Genomic DNA, 18,080 nt, shown 5'->3' with positions numbered 1-18,080 from the left:
ATTAACGCGCTTACCCGGGTCGAAGAACTCGCCATTTCGCAACACAAACACACCAACAACCAAAAAATGCAATCATCGCAACACCCACCCCGATAACGAAGGCCAAGAGGGCAACCACAAGGACCAACGACAGTGAGATGACAAAAACGAAGACGAAAACGATTTTGGATGACCGTAAGGGAAGAGAACGAACCTGTCAGAGAAACTCAACAACTGATGAAACAGGGAAGAAAGAGAACTTTTATGTCACATGAATCTGGCCAAGGACAAACTCGGAAACAAATATTTGAAACCATTTCATATTAAATTACGTCACTTTTTTGGAATTTTTTTTAAAAAAAAATGCCCAATGACAAGCCAACACGTGACGTTGTCAAAATAATTGGGATCCAAAATTAAGAAAAGAAGGTTGCCAAAAACATACAGTTGTTTTAAGTTCACTCATTTTTAACACTTATCAAACAAGAACCCGATTCATCCCGCTACAATCAAACAATTATCATATGTAAGAACGAAGCAAAAGGATTATTACATTTGAAATTATTCAATTTACTGAATAATTAATCAAAAGGTTGAACGTTCTAAAACATTGGGAACATTTTTATTAATTTTGTATACATAAAGAAAGAGAGATTGCTGCAATGAGAACCATACGTGATTTGGAATAAATTACAAACAAGAAAACCACATGGCTACTTACTCACCCTCGTTTATTGAGGAAGTTGATTCATCCTTTTACCACATCTTGGGCGCCCTTGTTCATCATTTGCACCAGTCTTATCAATTACTTCACCGCCAAAAGAAAGAAAGAAAGAAAATATGGGAAATGGATAACAATGGAGATAGTTTTGGCAACTGCAGATTCCATATCGGTGCAAGGTCTATCTATGGCTGGCATTGAACGAGAGGCTCCCTTGCAGATGATCATGTACGCTACGTTTCATGGTGTTTCTACTGGAACCAATCCTCCCAAGTTGTAGATTTTCTCTCTCATCTTCTTTAAATACATCTTCTGTATTTTCACTGTAGAACGAATTATCATCCACATCCCTAAAATATGTGACCATTCTCTCATTTAGTTCTTATAAAATTATCTAATTTGCTTCACTTCCTAATATTAATCATTCTGTTGATAACTTTATTAAAGTCATTCATCTTCAGTTTAGCACTTAAAAAGAAACAAATGAACAATGACATCAGTAAATAATGTTATCTAACATTTATGATGTCTTTCATCCCATGAATCTACCGTCATTGAATCCTTTCCTCACATGGGTAAACAGACTAGAGAAGAAAAATATTTCATCAAAAGTTGTTTTATACAAATATCTTTCACTTTTATTTGAATTTTAGTTTTGTGGTGAAATGCTTTTAAATGTGCCAGCAAAAATAATATTAATTATTAATAAAAACTATTAAAAAATTAATAGTAATAATAATTATACTAATAATATTGATGATAATAATTATTAAATAAATAATATTAATATTAATATTAATAACAATTACATCTTATTTAATAATAATTTTTACCATAATTAACAATTTTATTTATTAAAGTATTTTTTTTTATTAATCTATCAAATCATTAACAAACTCTATTTTCACTTTATTATAACAAACACCGCTCCAATGTTGTTTCTTTTCCCTCAAACATATTAATTCACTCTCCCAAATCTATATTTATAAGAAAAAAAGTGGATGAATGTGAAAAGGTTGTAATATTATTTGTTATAAGGGATAAATTAAGAGATTTGAAAAAAAAATCGTAAGAGTCTGTGAATGATTTGATGGATATGTAAGATAAATGTATGTTTTAATAGATTAAAATGTAATATTACACTTTTACTTTTATAATTAAAATGAACAGCAAATAAAATATATTTAGTTAAAATAAATAAAGTTTATTTAGTTAAAATAAAATTTCAACAGGTATAAATAATTTAAAATAAAATGTGACTAATTGCAAATAAATTTAATTACATATTGAATTATAAAAAAAGTTACAACATTATTAATATATGTTGGGAATAGGGACTTTTTACAGTTTAGTTAAAATAATATTATTAATATATGCATGTCTAGCTTTGTAACAAAGATTAAAAAAAAGTAAGAGTAGATTTGTCATTTTAATAGTCATCTACAATAAATTTGTGTAATTTTTCACCTTATGTGTATCGTTTGCAATTCCATCGCCCCAAGGATCATTGGCTTTCTCCCTCTCGCTAATAATAAATCTGTTGATCCAAATTTATGGAGTATACAAGCATCTTTAAACACAAATGTCTGCATTATTTATAAAGTCATGTTGTCCAAAATATAAATCACTCAAATTATTATAAAAATAGGAAATACAAAGCAACATAAACATTCATTTTGACTTCAAGTTCTATTTAGACCTTCTAAACGTATATGACCTCTTAACCAACTTAGTAAGCCTTATAAGCAGTGGTCTAAACTAAGTTAAAATCTTGGGATTATTTGGAGTTCAAAATAAAGGTTTATTTTGTTGAACAAGGTTAATGAGCTTTGAACTCAATTTTTCTTTGGAAGTTTGGAAAACAAGGCTTCAAAGATTGTATCGATTTCCTTATGATTTTTTCTAAACTTCCAAGACCGAGCATACTGTTCAATTTTTTTATATTTTATTATATTTTAAATATTCAAATATTACAAGATTCTTACACTTAATAAAGTTAAATAAACCATGATCAGTGAAGAATGAAGGAATGGAGGTATTTGGGTAAGAAAATGTTGCAGAATAGCTCTCTATTTCGGTATATATTGATGATTTTCTACTGTACATGAGCAAGACCAAATGACAAACAAATGGTCAAAAAATTATCGATTCTGACACTTGCTTTTCTGATTCCTAAGGTATAGATTGGTGAACAGATGCAAAAACACAACACGTGCTTTGATATCAACACCTGGTGTCGACAAAATTGGAGACATGCAGTAGTGAATCTGTGATCACATCACAATCTAGCATTCTTTGAGGATAATGGTGAGAGCAATGATGGTGACGGATCGCATGAAAGAGAGATGGGTGAGTATGTTGCAGACAAGGGTGAACCGCAATCAACTGACCTCATTCTTTTGAGAGATTTTTTTTCAACTTCCTTCACTTTCCCTTTCATGATGAAATCTTTCAAGCGTCTTACATCTGACAATTTTACAGGTTTCAACAGAAACTCCTCTGCTCCTTCCTCCAGGCACCTGTCAATTCGCAGGAATCAACTGTTGAGAAACATGCCTAGGAATACAAGTATGCATTATTGGTAGGTGCGTGATATAATGCAATGTTTTGATACAATTTGATAAATTACCAGAAGCTTATATCACCACAAGAACATTAAAAAAAAAAAAAACTCATGTCACAAACCTCTATCTTAGGTAAAGGATTTTGGCTATATATTTTGACGAGGGAAGGGGACTTATTCTGGAAATTCTGTCAATGAATTTGGTAAATATTTACTATTTGCAATGCATGTCCCAAATCCCTATTATGATTTTTTGTCGGTGCTAAGCTAATCATGGCATAACCAATCACGGTGCCACCAAATGTCCTAATGGCTATAAAAGATTTCTAGGGAACTTTAATTACTATTCTATATGTCAGATCTACACAAGGATACGTACTACATTATGAGGTAGTATGTCAGTATAACTATCCTTGTCAATATCAGGCTAGAGTTAGAAAAAAGTTGATATCATTTGAGATTCAACTTATGGAAAGGATTCCACAATCGTATCCAAATACGCGTATTTTTTTCACTAAAATACCATCTTGTTGTAGATGCAATAGGAAGTACATCACAACATTCTCTATACATTTTCTACTTCACCCTGCCAGTTCATAGACCGAATAACGAACACCATCGAAATTGCAATCCATGCCAAAATATAGAAATTACTTGGAAGAGTTCAATGATAAAAAAAAATTAGATAGCACCTACAATTGCATACAGATCCAAAAGAAGTGTAAGCCAATGGAGAGTTTACCTATCAATTCGAGTCAAAACATTCTCCGACGACATGATAACCACTGGAATCTCTCTAAACACGGAAGACTCCTGCTGAATTTAACAGAAAGAAGTGTTATGAAGAATAAACTCCCTCCCTGTTTACAATCTATCGACAAACTCTGCAGTTATCAATTCTCAAATAAAAGGAATTATCCTAATAACACAAAAACACCCTTCGGAGGATGAAAATCAAAGACACTACACACCTTGATTTTCTTGAGTAATTCGTATCCTGTCATCCCCGGCATGGAGTAATCCGTCATTATCAGACTAACCTTCGTACTCTGTCAACAAAACCAATAAAAAAAAAAAAAAAAAGGTTAGCAACGACCTATTTCAACCACCAACGTCAAAACAACGCCACAAACTAAGTACCAGAATTCGCTTACATCCAACCCGAGAGAACCGGTCTCTCCGTCCAAGCCCAAATACTGAAGAGCACGCCTTCCACTCTCCACAACCGTCACTGAAAAACACCCGTTCCAAACACAAAAACTTCAGCACCAATCTCGATTTGGCAAACGAAAATCACAAACACACTATTCGCAACGTCGGGTACCTTTGCAGGAAGAAACCTTGAGCAGACGTTCGATGACATGGCGATCAACGAGGCTGTCATCAACGGCAAGAACGTGAAGCTCTGGCGAACCAGAAGGAGACTCCTCGAGCAATTCCGTTAGGTTTTGCCGGAAAATTTCACCGGTGATGGCCATGGAAGTGAAAAGTTGAACAGAGGTGAGTGGTGTGAGAATAGAAAGTAGAGAGAAAATTTTATTTATATATTGTTAGAAGGGAAAGGGAGAGTGAGAGAGTGATGAATATAAATATAAAAAGTAAAAGAAAATAATAAAAGAGATAGATTGGGAGAATCGAAATCTGAGAGATCTTTAGAAATCCTTATGCCACCTCCACCTGTCCCTTCTCTTCTCAGGTCAAAATCAAAATCATACTTTCTTTTATTATTTAAATGAATTAATAATACTAAGTTTGGTCACGGTCAGACCAGGCCAGCCGGTACCTCTTTTGGGTCCACTTCTAATTAAATAGATTCAACTCAAATCTTATTAAAATAATTTTTAAAATAAATAAATGCTATAATATGTATAAATATTTTTTATTTCATTAAAACTTTACTTTATTATTTATAACTTTTTTTATAATGATTAAGACACAGCATAAACACAATTAGGATATATTAAAGAAATTTTAAATAGTACGTATAAATCGAAATATTTTACAAGCAAAAAAAACATATAGATTAAGAAAAATAATGAAAAACCAACTTATTTTATTCAAAAAAAAACCGATTAAACAGAAACGAATAACTCATTATAAGAATGATTCTAATGAATTTAAACAGATGAACAAACACTAATAAAACTTAAAGAAAAAAAAAACAATTATAAATAAAACATTTTTAGGTACATTGTTTTAAAATAATAAAACTTGTTATGTAAAAATTTTATTTACACTTTAAATTTTTAATATTAAAATAATTAAATCACACTGTTTTAAATAAATTGTTAATTTAAAATTAAAATTTTTTAAACTCTTATAATACTTTGAGGTGAGTGTTTTTACATTAACTATATTCTTTAAAATTTATAACTTTTTTTTATGAGCTTTGAAAATGAAGAACTTTATCTCAGTAATTTTGTAATTTAAACCACAAATTTTCATTCAAGCATTTAATGTTGTATTACATTACCATTCAAATACCAAAAGTTAACAAAACTCGGGATATTTAAATGATCTTTAATAACCTAACATCAAAATTTAAGTCAAACACATAACCATACCTTAAAGCCATAAATATTTTCATCAATTTAATTTATTATATCAATTCGCATCCATTAATTGCTTTAGTAGTAACTGGTTTAGTATATGTTATTGCATTCCATAATCATAAGAAACTTCAAATATGATAAGATTAATCCAACTTGCAATTATATCTATTATTTTGGACGTGGGGTTGAGTTACTTTTAATATCTATACAATTTTTTTTAAGATTTAGTTTAGTAACAATTTTTTTTTGTCTGTCTTCGTTTTATCGATTTTATTGTCCGAAAATATACTTATTAAAGGTTATCTGATATTTAAGTTAATAAGTTGTTCAAAATAACAATATTAAATACACAGTAAATTTAAGTTAGTAAGTTGTTCAAAATAACAGTATTAAATACACAGTAAATACGATCACTTACTTCTTACGTGTGACTTGTATTTATATATGGGTGTTGGTACAATAAGACGCACACGTATCAATTACACTCAAATGACACTGTTTTTTTTTTTCTTCAAAAACTATCTTTTTAAAAAAATATATATTTAAATGGTGGGACCCACCGTATCATTTCAATATCAACCATAAATTGCCATGTTAAAAATGATTTTTGTTTATACATAATTTTCGACACGAACCTCACGTGAGTGAAATCTTAGTTCGGACTCAATCTCGTTCTAATATCAGTATATTAAAACCTATTAATTCTCAATGATCGACCGTTCCTATTACTGACCATTCGGTACTGTCAGATTTGCTAGCCAATGCATCCTTTCTTTTAATATGGAGTATTAAGCATGGCAGATCGGGCTATACGGTAGACTTCCATAACTTAATGTAAAAAAAATTCGGAAGCCATTACTTGTTTATGACCAATTTATTTTAATAACTTCATCTACTCTCATTCCACCACAAACCAATTTAATTTATTGTCTCTAACTTTCCAGTATAACTTCTCAAATAAATTATACCGAAACGGCCACATAACTTGTTATGCTTTCTAGTGAAATTTGAAATATATAATTCCAAATGATTTAATTTACAATAATCTAACTACAGATAATGGAAAAGATACTAACTTCATAAGAAATTAATATATTTCATATTAATACGTTTTATTTTTTGTAATGACGTAATGTTTTCAAACAATACTCTTATTTGGATGATGTTTTAAATATGGTAGATTCTTGCAGTTTGTTAAAATTATGCTTGGTGCTCAATACCTTACAAGTTACATTAAAAAAAACACATCAATTGATTTTTAGTTTTTTAAAACATGTTTAATTATTTTTTATCTATAAAAATTGAATGCACCTTAAAGATTTAGGACAATTACCCAAACACCTTAAATCGGAATTGTGTGAAAATAAATATTTTGAAAAAAAAAATAAACAAGGGGTCAGAATAAGAAAAATGTAAAATAAATAATTCATGCAATTCTACAAAAAATGTTAAAATGTGGTTCCATTCCTCATTTTCCAGAAAGTGATTGCTACTTTGTGAAAGTGTGGGATGAAGAATGAGAAGTGAAGAATAGAGAATAGAGATGGAAGAAGAAAAAGCAGCGGCGTACTACGAAGAGTTGACCCGCAAGGGCGAGGGGGCCGCAAGATTTAAGCAAGGTCTCGGCTTTTCCTCTTCCGCATCAAACGACGACGTTCCCAAACCCGGCTCCGCCCTCGCCTCCTCCTCCTCCTTTCTCTCCAAATTCGTCAAAGCCTCCTCCACCGCTTCCCAATCCGACAAGCCCCCGAAAGTTAATGCTACCTCCGCTCCTTCCGAGTCGGAGAAGCAAGCGCAACTGCAATCCATTCACGACAAGCTCAAGAAGAAGCTATCTTCCGAGCCTAGGGTTTCCAGCAGGGAGAGGGACAGGGATAGGGATAGGGATAAGGATAGGAGTAGAAGACGAAGCAGGAGCGGAGACAGATACAGGGAATCGCGGAGGCGAAGCAGGAGCAGAGAGAGATATAGGTATAGAGATTCCGAAGGGGACAGGGATAGGGAGAGAGGGAGACGGAGAAGTAGAAGCAGAAGCGTTTCTCCTCGCAGACAGCGTAGGTCGGAGAAGGAGGCGAATGATATAGGGAAAGCGAGTGAAGCGAGAAAGGGAAGGAATGTCGGGACTGATTATCCCAGCCTAATTGAAGGTTATGACCGTATGGTACGTTCAACTCTTCTAATTTCTTTTTTTTTTCTTTCTCTCGCTTTGGCCTGATGAAGATGTTGCTTTCATGTCTAGACACTCTTTATAAATTCTCTCTACTATTGGCTGGAATTTGTTTGTCATGATCCATGGACATCTTTTGTTGCTATTGTGTACAGTCATCGGCTGAAAGAGTCAAAGCCAAGATGAAGCTTCAGCTCTCTCAAACTGGTAAGCCAATAGATCTCCCAAGGCAGAAATTATCCATACTTCTTAAATGCATTTTCACCATATGTCTCGAAATGAATTATTTTTCTTGACGTATCGAACACTGATGTTAGATGCACTGATCCTGAATGTTCTGAAAATCTTTCCTGTAGTCGACTACTTTGAGAATGAAATGATTATGTTAATCTTACTCGGAAAACTTAGTTTTTGGTACGAATACTTTTCTTGCCTTCTCTGGTCTTCTTGTAATATATGATCATTTGATGTTAGAAACTACTAGTTAAGGTTGCTACTATATATATGAAAAGAGTTAGCTATAACAAACCAAATTTTAATGTTTCACCCTTGAAGTGTCGATATAAATTATAAATATTTGCTCTCTAGCTTGCCAAATGAGATGGTTTGTTCATATGGTATTGAATTCTTTTCTAATATACTTGATACTTTTAAATGTAGCTGCACATGATTCAGAAAAGGGCGTGGGCTGGGAGCGATTTGAGTTTAACAAGGATGCCCCTCTTGACGAAGAAGAAGTCGAAGGTCAGACTTGTTTCTTGATATATTTGTGGGATTTCTATCTGTTGTGTTCCTATGAATTATTCAATTTAATCCTTTGTTTTTAATTCCTTTTAATTTGCCTTGACTGCTAGTTGTTCCCCGCTCTTGGTAAAAGTCACTAAAACTAGAAGATTTTTACATTGTTTCTGTATCTTGTTATTGGAAATTAAAGGAACACTTTTCTCAGTATTGTGTAATTAATCGTATGTTTGTCGGTTATTTATATGTTTTTGTTAAGAGTTCCTACTTTTCCGTTGTTGAATGATGGTGTTTTCAGCTATATACGCTTGTAATGAAAGTTAGTGGTGATGGATTTTGTTGAACCTAATAGAACTGATTGTTCACGCACTCCATCTGCAGTCGCTGAAGATGATGCATCCTTAGTCAAACACATCGGCCAAAGTTTTAGATTTTCTGCAGTTCAGGTATCTTCCTCTTCTCTAATGTTTGAATAGTCAGTTTGGTTCCTCTTTGATGGAGATGTCTGATCATTGTTTGGAAAAATAAATTTCATATTGTTACGTAGGCTAGGAGGGAGGAACAAATACAAGCTGCTCATGAAGAAGCAATGTTCGGTACTCCGGCGCTTCTACCTCCCACTAGTACAGATAGTGAGCCTGAAAGGGAGAACGAGAAGGAGGTGGATAAAAAAGATCTGGTTACAAGCCTCTTAAGTGAAACAGTAAGCATTTTCTATGCCACAGGCTATGGATGAGTATAACAAATAATTCAAGTAACCCTGTTATATTTTATTTCAGTTGCTGGCCAAGCAAAAGGGGTCTTGGCGTGATCGGGTTCGGCAGGCTTAGAATTTTCCCCTTAAAGTTGATATGATGACAGAAAAGTTGGCCAAAATGTCCCAAGGATTTGGCTTTTACCATGTCTACAAAAATTTCAGTTTTGCACCTGGATTTACTGTAAAATTACTTTTAGTTTCTATATGGTGTGAGATTGCTTTAAGCAATCATACCGGCAACTGCCATCATTTTCAAGTGAGTTTGGTAGTGAAGTATTTAGAGGGAGAGATTGCAGATGGCACAATGTTAATACAGAGGCTTTACCTCTCATGTGCAGTGTTCACCATCTGGTTGTATTTGGTGCCGACTCATTTTATGTACATTTTTAACAATGTCACCTTAGATAGATGAACGATGATGCAACTTCATTGGATGTGTAATAAGGCCTTATCTCCGTCTCAAATTTCAAGTCTCTTATTGGCCTATTGCAGATGATTCATGTATGGGATGAAATTATCAAGACATAAAATATACAAGGTTGAAAAATTAATTGAATTTAGCTTTCAAGGATTCGTTGGTTTTGGAAGAAATGAGTGATTATTAATTGTAAAAAGAAAAAAATGGTTGGTTGAGTTTATTATGTAATTAATATTAAGTTTTTAACCTGATATGGAAAAAATCTACAAACTTATTATAATAGTTTTTTTTTTAGATTATTTTAATTCTGTTAGTTTCGTTTGAATTCAGTTCATGTTTATTTTATGTCTGCTAATTAAATAAAAATTAATGTTAATATGTAATTATTCTTGAAATAATTATTAAATAAATATCTTAATATTTAAAAAAAAAACTAAAATTGTAGAAAAGTTAATTTTGTCTAGAAACTTTTTTTAAATTTTTTATATAAATCATTAGCCTAAATTAACTAATTTTAATTAAATCAGTCATTTTATTATTAATAAATATATAAATTTATTTATTAACTTTGCACTTAATATTTATTTTTATAGTAATAAAAATGAAGATCTTTGATTCGAAAGACGATATTTAATGTGAAAGAGACAACAATATGGATGAAATTGTGTTGTTTATATGGATTTATTTAAGTCAAAAAAATATAAAAGAATAATCATAAACTTAAATACAAGAATGAAATTACTAATTAAACATTTTATTGGAAAAATTCTTAACTCTAAAAAAAGACATCAATATCAATTTAACTTAAGTTTTATTCTACTAATATTCTCACTCTTTTTGACTGATAATTTTTACAAGAAAAATAACTTCGTAATATACTTAGAAAATATATATTATGTTTAATTAATTTATATTTAAAATCAACTTTGAGAAAACATTATTTACAAAATAAGTAGCAAACCAATTTTCAAAGATTATAACTATTTTTTGAAGTGTAATTTTGGATTTAAAATTTAATCCAAATATTTGAAGAATCCTAACTTGTTTAAAAAAAATAGTATAGATTTAGATCTAAAACAGAAATAATTAGATTGGATTTTTAAAAATCCTATCCAGGTAAACAGGGTATAAATTTCCCTCAGAAATGTCAATTCATAATTGATGCCAACGAGATCAAAGGGTGAGACAATTTATTGACGGTGGGTGTAATGATCCAACTGTACCAACTCCAATATATTGCAAGTGGTAATTAGGAATAAAATTGATTACGCTTCTGTTTGTTATGGTATAATGATATTTAGACAATATTTTTTGACAACATTTAAACATTAATTACGTGTTAATATGTGATTGGTTAAAAATTATTTCATAATAATGTTTATGATTATTATCAGTATCTTTTAACACGTAATCAATGTTTAAATATTGTCAAAATAAATTATTGTTTAAATATCATTATATTTTGCTATGATGCAATGCTTATCTGAGCCATAATACTTACCCTGTTTTGTATATCAAAATGATGCTGGTTCTCAATTTCAAACTTGGAAGGCAACAATAATGCAGTTGCTGCTTCGTTGGATAATAGATTTTTTTGGAAGGGCTTTGATTACTACTTATTTCTTCTACTGTGACGGTCGGCTGTTCTCTCACAGATTCTTTTAAAAAACCGCATCTTCAGGGTATTGTCATCTGAGTGCTTTTTGGTAGGTGGTAAAATATTATTCAGAATTTATTATTAATGAATGATAATGCCATTCAATTTGGACTCGCTAGCTTCTGAGCGGCACAGTCTGATAAGATTAGTGAGAAATCGATTAATAACTCAGTGCTAGATCTTCAACTCTTGCTTACAATGAAAACTTTTGGCCTTTTATGAATTGGAAACAGCAAAAGTACAAGGGTATTAAAATAAAATTAAAAAAAATTAAAAACACAAGAAATGAGCATGGAATGGTATGTTCTATATTCAACAATTTATAGTCTTCCTTGTGATTTTTCCTAAAGTTTAAAAACTGAGTACATTATTCAATTTTGAAATGTTGAGCATGGAATGGTATGTTCTGGTCTAGTACTTCATGAAGTTAGAGAAACCATTATCAGTGAAGAACAAAGGAATAGAGGTATTTGGGTAAGAAAATGTTGCAGAATAGCTCTCTATTTCTGTATATAATGATGATTTTTCACTGTACATGAGCAAGATCAAATGAAAAAGAGGAAAAAAATTAGCGATTCTGACATTTGCTTTTCTGATTCTTAAGGTATAGATTGGTGAACAAATGCAAAACACACCACAAGCTTTGATATTAACACCTTGAGTCGACAAAATTGGAGACAGGCAGTAGTGAATCTGTGATCACATCACAATCTAGCCTTCTTTGAGGATAATGGTGAGAGCAATGATGGTGACGGATCGCATGGAAGAGAGATGGGTGAGTATGTTGCAGATAATGGTGGACTGCAATCAATTGATCTCACTCTTTTGAGAGATTTCTTTTCAACTTCCTTTACTTTCCCTTTCATGATGAAATCTTTCAAGCGTCTTACATCTGACAATTTTATCGGTTTTAGCAGAAACTCCTCTGCTCCTTCCTCCAGGCACCTGTCAATTCGTAGGAATCAACTGTTGAGAAGCATGCTTATAAATACTGGTTACAAACAAGTATCTACAAATACTCTGGTTACAAAATATAGTATGCATTATTGCCAGATGTAGGATATAATGCTATGTTTTAGTGCAACTTGATAAATTACCAGAAAGCTTATATCACCACAAGAACAATGCAGCGAAAAAAAAAACTAAGGTAAAAGATTTTCTCTATATTTTGTTGATGGAAGTAGACTCATTATTCAAATTCTGAAAAGAAATTTGGTGACTACTGAATATTTGCAAAGCGCATCCCCAATCCCTGTTTTGATTTTTTCAGTCGATGGCTTCCAGCATAATTAGTACTAAGCTAATCATGGCATAGCCAATCACGGTGCCCCATCTGGGGGAACTTTAATTACTATTCAATACGTCAGATCTACATAAGGATAAGTACCTAACATTTTGAGGTAGTATGTCAGTAACTATCCTTGTCAGTGTCAGGTTAGATTTAGAAAAACGTTGATATCAATTGAAATTCAACTTATGGATTGGATTCGAAAATGGTGTATCCAAATACATTTTCTACTTCACCTTGCCGGTTCATAGACCAACCAAACAACAAACACCATCAAAATTGTAATCGCTGCCAAATATAGAAATTATTTGAAAAGTTCATTGGTAAATAAAAAATAAAAAAACTAGATAACACCTTCAATTCCATAACAGATCCAAAAGACGTGTAAACTAATGGAGAGTTTACCTGTCAATTCGAGTCAAAACATTCTCCGACGACATGATCACCACCGGAATCTCTCTAAACATGGAAGACTCCTGCTGAATTTAACAGAAAGAAGTGTTATTAAGAATAAACTCCCTCCCTGTTTACAATCAATCGACAAACTCTGCAGTTATCAATCCTCAAATAAAAGGAATTATCCAAATAACAGAAAACACCCTTCGGAGGATAAAAATCAAAGACACTGCACACCTTGATTTTCTTCAGTAATTCGTATCCTGTCATCCCCGGCATGGAGTAATCCGTCATTATCAGATTAACCTTCGTACTCTGTCAACAAAACCAATAAAAAAAAAAAAAAAAAGGTTAGCAACGACCTATTTCAACCACCAACGTCAAAACAACGCCACAAACTAAGTACCAGAATTCGCTTACATCCAACCCGAGAGAACCGGTCTCTCCGTCCAAGCCCAAATACTGAAGAGCACGCCTTCCACTCTCCACAACCGTCACTGAAAAACACCCGTTCCAAACAAAAAAACTTGAGAAGCAATCTCGATTTAGCAAAGAAAAATCACAAACACAGTATTCGCAACGTCGGGTACCTTTGCAGGAAGAAACCTTGAGCAAGCGTTCAATGACATGGCGATCAACGAGGCTGTCATCAACGGCAAGAACGTGAAGCTCTGGCGAACCAGAAGGAGACTCCTCAAGCAATTCCGTTAGGTTTTGCCGGAAAATTTCACCGGTGATGGCCATGGAAGTGAAAAGTTGAACAGAGGTGGGTGGTGTGAGAATAGAAAGTAGAGGGGAAAATGGGTGGAATTTATTTATATATTGTTAGAAGGGAAAGAGAGAGAGTGATGAATATAAATATAGAAAAGAAAAAGAATGAAAAGTAAAAGAAAATAATAAAGGCGATAGATTCGGAGAATCCAAATCTGAGAGATCTTTAGAAATCCATGAGAAGCGATTATGCTACCTCCACTTGTCCCTTCCTTCTCAGGTCAAAATCAAAATCTTACTTTTATTATTACCTATTTCTTTTATTATTTAAATTAATTAATTATAGTAACGTTGGTGACGGTCAGAGGAAGCCAACCGTATCCCTGTACTTCCCGCGCCTCCTCAATACCTACTTTTCATAATTCATTTTTAATTAAACAGATTCAACTGATATTTTAGTAAATTTTGTTTTAACAAATTAATAAATTAGAATATCAATAAATTATAATGACATGGTTTATAGATTAGGTGATTGCTCAAGTGGTGGGATGAAGGGGAGTTCACGTCTATGAATATATAGAATATTCTCATAAAAGGGGAAAAATTATTTTGGGAGAATAAGACTTTGAATGCTTTTGTAGCCTCCATTAGAGTGAGAGAAACAAAATCTATTATAAAGGATAAAAAAAACTCCAAATACAAATTCATTGAGTCATTTATTCATAAACAATTAGATGCATAAAAAATATAGACATCGGTAATATCTTATAAGAACACAAAAGGAAGAATAACTTATAAAAATGAAAGAAAAAGAAAATAAAGAAAAAAGGGTGAGAGGAGAAAGAAATGAGAAAGAGAAGAGAATAAAGAAAAAGACATTAAAGGAAAAAAAATAACGAGCATTTTCATTTTTCTTTAAAAAAAATACTAGTTGGTCTCTTTTTTATTTGTTATCAATAATCATCAACAGTAAAAAGAATGCAACATAACAGGAAAAGAAAAACAAGATGATAGAAAAGGATAACATAAGCTTAAAATTGAAAAAACATAGTGTTTAATAATACATTAGTTTGTTTTTCAATTTATTTGGATATTCAAAGTCATTTTTTCACTATAGAAACAAGGTTAAAAATATATGCACGTGAGTTGACTTATTTGATCATCTTCATCTAACTTACGAATAATCAAAAGCATAACTCTGATTGTTTAATTAGAAAATAATTTTTTTATTTTCTTTGAGCATATTTTTAATTTAAAATTGTTTGATTATTTTTACAAGTGATTATTTGACCTTCACAGTAGACTTCCAAACCTTTGATAATAAGGTATCACCCTCTTCCAAGAGTCAAATCTCATTTTAGTATAATTTTTATTTTTGATTGTTGAGATTTGTGTCTTTGATTTATGTTTGTATTTATGGATAAGATCTTTTATAATTGGATTAAATCTTCTCCAAACAAGAATAATGATAAGAAATCTTTGAATGATACGAATTTATGGACAAATTTATGTGATAGTAAATTAAAAAAACTTGAAAAAGAACATTTACAGTTCAAAAGACATGTGACAGTGTCAAATGTCTTCTTGAATCTTATCATATTACATAGAGGAGGAAACTTAAAGAAGAAGAAAATTATGAACACAATTAAATAATAATTTAGAAAATTAAATAAATTATGTTTCAATAACAATATTTAACGTGACAAACGAGATTGTTGAATTGAGATGTGGTTGGAGATTGTTATATTATTGAGTAAAAGTGATTGAATTGTGATTTGTTGCATGTATGTCAACCATAATGTGATGCAAGTAATATATCTATATGTCGCTTGTATCTATATCATATTATATGTATATATCCAAGGTACAATACTCTCATAAGGCTCATAATAAATAAATAAATTATATATATATATATATATATAATTTAAACGAGGATTGTATATTTAACTGAGTTTTAATTTTTACTATAGCAACCTCAAATCAAAATATTCAAAATAAAAAGATTTATCACACTATATATAATTTTTATTATATGTTTTTTTATAGCATACGTAAAGTAATTCAAAACGCTTTATATTTAAGAGATGTTAAAATAGATTTAAAACGCTTTATATTCAAGAGATGTTAAAATATATTTAAATTCGTAACTAAATAGTTCATCATATATTTGAGCTGTTAAAACGGGTAACTGGGCTCGATTTGGTCCGACCAACCACAGGTTGGTCACTTAGTAAGGCAACCTAACCTATCTCATTTATTAGCGAGGCAGAAAAATTCGAACCCGGCCCGATCCACCACGGGTTGGTGGGTAAACGGGTTGGCTCACTGGTTGACTTAATTACAACTTTCTTAAATAACAAATTACAAACTTTTTATAATTCAAATCTAAACAAATTTCACTCCCAACATGGATATTTAATTAATTTTAAAAATAGGGAACTTAAATAATTTTTTCAAGCAAAAAAATAATATTAAATATTTTTTTATAAAATTAAAATAAATTTTAATAAAATAAAATTAGGTAGGTGGATCGGTGGGCCAACCCGGTCCACCACGGGTTCAACCCGCATGAGTCGGGTTTAAATGAGCTAGGTTGAAATCTGATCCACATAAAAAAAATACATTTTTTTCAAATCCAACCCAGCTCAAACCCATGGTGAGCCGAGTTGACCCACAGGTTTGAACCCATTTTGACAGCTCTATACTTGAGTAAGGTTAGGTTGAAAAAAAATATGTATTTTTTTAAATGTTAATTAGATTGAATTCATGTCACTTAACTTAGATTAAATAGATACAAATTGGATTTTAAGTGAGTTGAATTGTAATACACAATAAAACCTTTCGTTATTCTTTTACCAATGATTTATAAGTTTTTTTTTATTATACCTATTTACCATTTCTAATTATATAGGTGTGTAATTTAATCTTTTTTAAATATTGAAATGTTGTTCACTAATATTTTATTAGTTTAGATATTTAATTTATTTATTTAGTAATATTTTAATTTTTAACAATTATCTTTATAACAGGTGAAATAAGGAGATACCTTCATTGTACTCTTATAAAAGAATAATTCACTTTTATTATATTGAAAATAAATATATAAAATATTTTATAATTACAAAAGATCCTAAGTGATTCAATACATAATAAATCGAGTGACGTTATAAAATTAAAGTGAAATAAATTGAACTATATATTTTTTAATTCAGTTTATAGCAAGTCAAACATGTCAAATTAATTCATTTTAATACTCCTATTTTATATTGGTTTAGCTTATCTTCTTAATTTTTTTTTCATAAGATAAAATAAACTTAGATGAAATTCAATTTCCTAAAATGATACATGGCCATCTAATTTCAAATTTCAAATATATCAAAATGAGGAGGTTTAATTGAAAATACAGTTACACAACATATCTCAATGATACAAACAAATATTCCAGATTATATTTTACGCAAGTTATTTAGAGGAAAAACGTATAAAATTACACTTAATATCTTACAAATTATCTTTTTTAATTTCGTATCTTAAAACGTTGACTTTTGTATACACAATATCTTACACTACGTAGACCATTAAAAATTATATTATGAGGTTATATTTTTATTGTAAATAGTATACTTACAATTGAATTGTCATTTTCAGTTGAAATATAATCTCTTTGATAAAGATTTAAACATCAATAAAGATAAAAGTTAAACTCATAAGTGCTTGCAGAATCAGATCGGTGTTCCGCTAAAGGATAAAGTCATTAAATCTTCTTGATGCAAAGATTTAGATACTTGCTATTTAAATCCTTTCTAGGAATAGTCTTTTATATAAAGCTTCTTATTATTTCCACAACGAGAATGTAATAAATTAGCGATTGTGACGCATATATTCATAAGGTTTATGTTGATGTATATTAAAACATTACCATGAATCAACTTTAAATTTATTAACACTTTCTGCATTATTTTAACTATAAATTTAAAAATTAAATATTATTTATTAACTTTTAGGTTTAGTTATGCTTACCAACTCTGTTTGTATAAAGGAGATGATTGACATTTAATTTTTTTAAGACAAACCTTTATAACATAATTTACTTCCAAATGTTTCTTTTATTATTTTTTTTAAGATTA

The 18,080-nt window shown here is 30.8% G+C and overlaps 3 protein-coding genes across 5 annotated transcripts; 1 reads left to right on the top strand and 2 right to left on the bottom strand.

Annotated features, from left to right (window-relative positions):
* Positions 1–2,752: 2,752 nt before the first annotated feature.
* LOC106767155 (two-component response regulator ARR5) lies at positions 2,753–4,837 on the bottom strand. Of its 2 annotated transcripts, none has more exons than XM_014651991.2 (5): positions 4,588–4,837; positions 4,418–4,494; positions 4,235–4,312; positions 4,006–4,079; positions 2,753–3,219 (listed from the first exon to the last, which is right to left on the bottom strand). In XM_014651991.2, the coding sequence occupies exons 1-5, from the start codon at positions 4,739–4,741 to the stop codon at positions 2,979–2,981; spliced, it is 624 nt and encodes a 207-aa protein (XP_014507477.1). In that variant the 5' UTR covers positions 4,742–4,837; the 3' UTR covers positions 2,753–2,978. The 2 variants fall into 2 exon arrangements, with proteins under 2 accessions (XP_014507477.1, XP_014507478.1); XM_014651992.2 differs by having other exon boundaries at positions 4,006–4,076; positions 4,588–4,821.
* A 2,444-nt stretch (positions 4,838–7,281) lies between these two features.
* LOC106767061 (zinc finger CCCH domain-containing protein 13) lies at positions 7,282–10,031 on the top strand. Its single transcript, XM_014651882.2, has 6 exons — positions 7,282–7,976; positions 8,138–8,189; positions 8,643–8,726; positions 9,105–9,169; positions 9,271–9,426; positions 9,503–10,031. Exons 1-6 carry the CDS (start codon positions 7,359–7,361, stop codon positions 9,551–9,553), a joined length of 1,026 nt encoding a protein of 341 aa, XP_014507368.1. The 5' UTR covers positions 7,282–7,358; the 3' UTR covers positions 9,554–10,031.
* A 1,993-nt stretch (positions 10,032–12,024) lies between these two features.
* Positions 12,025–14,070, bottom strand: LOC106766897 (two-component response regulator ARR5). Of its 2 annotated transcripts, none has more exons than XM_014651678.2 (5): positions 13,830–14,070; positions 13,660–13,736; positions 13,477–13,554; positions 13,249–13,322; positions 12,025–12,500 (listed from the first exon to the last, which is right to left on the bottom strand). In XM_014651678.2, exons 1-5 carry the CDS (start codon positions 13,981–13,983, stop codon positions 12,260–12,262), a joined length of 624 nt encoding a protein of 207 aa, XP_014507164.1. In that variant the 5' UTR covers positions 13,984–14,070; the 3' UTR covers positions 12,025–12,259. The 2 variants fall into 2 exon arrangements, with proteins under 2 accessions (XP_014507164.1, XP_014507166.1); XM_014651680.2 differs by having other exon boundaries at positions 13,249–13,319; positions 13,830–14,066.
* Positions 14,071–18,080: the final 4,010 nt, after the last annotated feature.

The sequence above is a fragment of the Vigna radiata genome, chromosome 7, assembly GCF_000741045.1.
Source record: "Vigna radiata var. radiata cultivar VC1973A chromosome 7, Vradiata_ver6, whole genome shotgun sequence".
NCBI classification, from domain to species: domain Eukaryota; kingdom Viridiplantae; phylum Streptophyta; class Magnoliopsida; order Fabales; family Fabaceae; genus Vigna; species Vigna radiata.
Note: the sequence above shows the minus strand (reverse complement) of the source record. Positions and strands in the feature narration are given on the sequence as shown.

Bases quoted from the DNA above. Each gene is read 5' to 3' on its own strand.
- LOC106767061 (XM_014651882.2), top strand. From the start codon at position 7,359: ATGGAAGAAGAAAAAGCAGCGGCGTACTACGAAGAGTTGACCCGCAAG. The intron at 8,190-8,642 runs GTAAGCCAATAG...TTTTAAATGTAG, and splicing joins GCTTCAGCTCTCTCAAACTG to CTGCACATGATTCAGAAAAG. The intron at 9,427-9,502 runs GTAAGCATTTTC...ATTTTATTTCAG, and splicing joins CAAGCCTCTTAAGTGAAACA to TTGCTGGCCAAGCAAAAGGG.
- LOC106767155 (XM_014651991.2), bottom strand. From the start codon at position 4,741: ATGGCCATCACCGGTGAAATTTTCCGGCAAAACCTAACGGAATTGCTC. The intron at 4,495-4,587 runs GTACCCGACGTT...GGTGTTTTTCAG, and splicing joins CAAGGTTTCTTCCTGCAAAG to TGACGGTTGTGGAGAGTGGA. The intron at 4,080-4,234 runs GTGTGTAGTGTC...TGTTAAATTCAG, and splicing joins AATTACTCAAGAAAATCAAG to CAGGAGTCTTCCGTGTTTAG.
- LOC106766897 (XM_014651678.2), bottom strand. From the start codon at position 13,983: ATGGCCATCACCGGTGAAATTTTCCGGCAAAACCTAACGGAATTGCTT. The intron at 13,555-13,659 runs GTAAGCGAATTC...TTTTGTTGACAG, and splicing joins CCGGTTCTCTCGGGTTGGAT to AGTACGAAGGTTAATCTGAT. The intron at 12,501-13,248 runs GTAAACTCTCCA...ACGAATTGACAG, and splicing joins GTTTTGACTCGAATTGACAG to GTGCCTGGAGGAAGGAGCAG.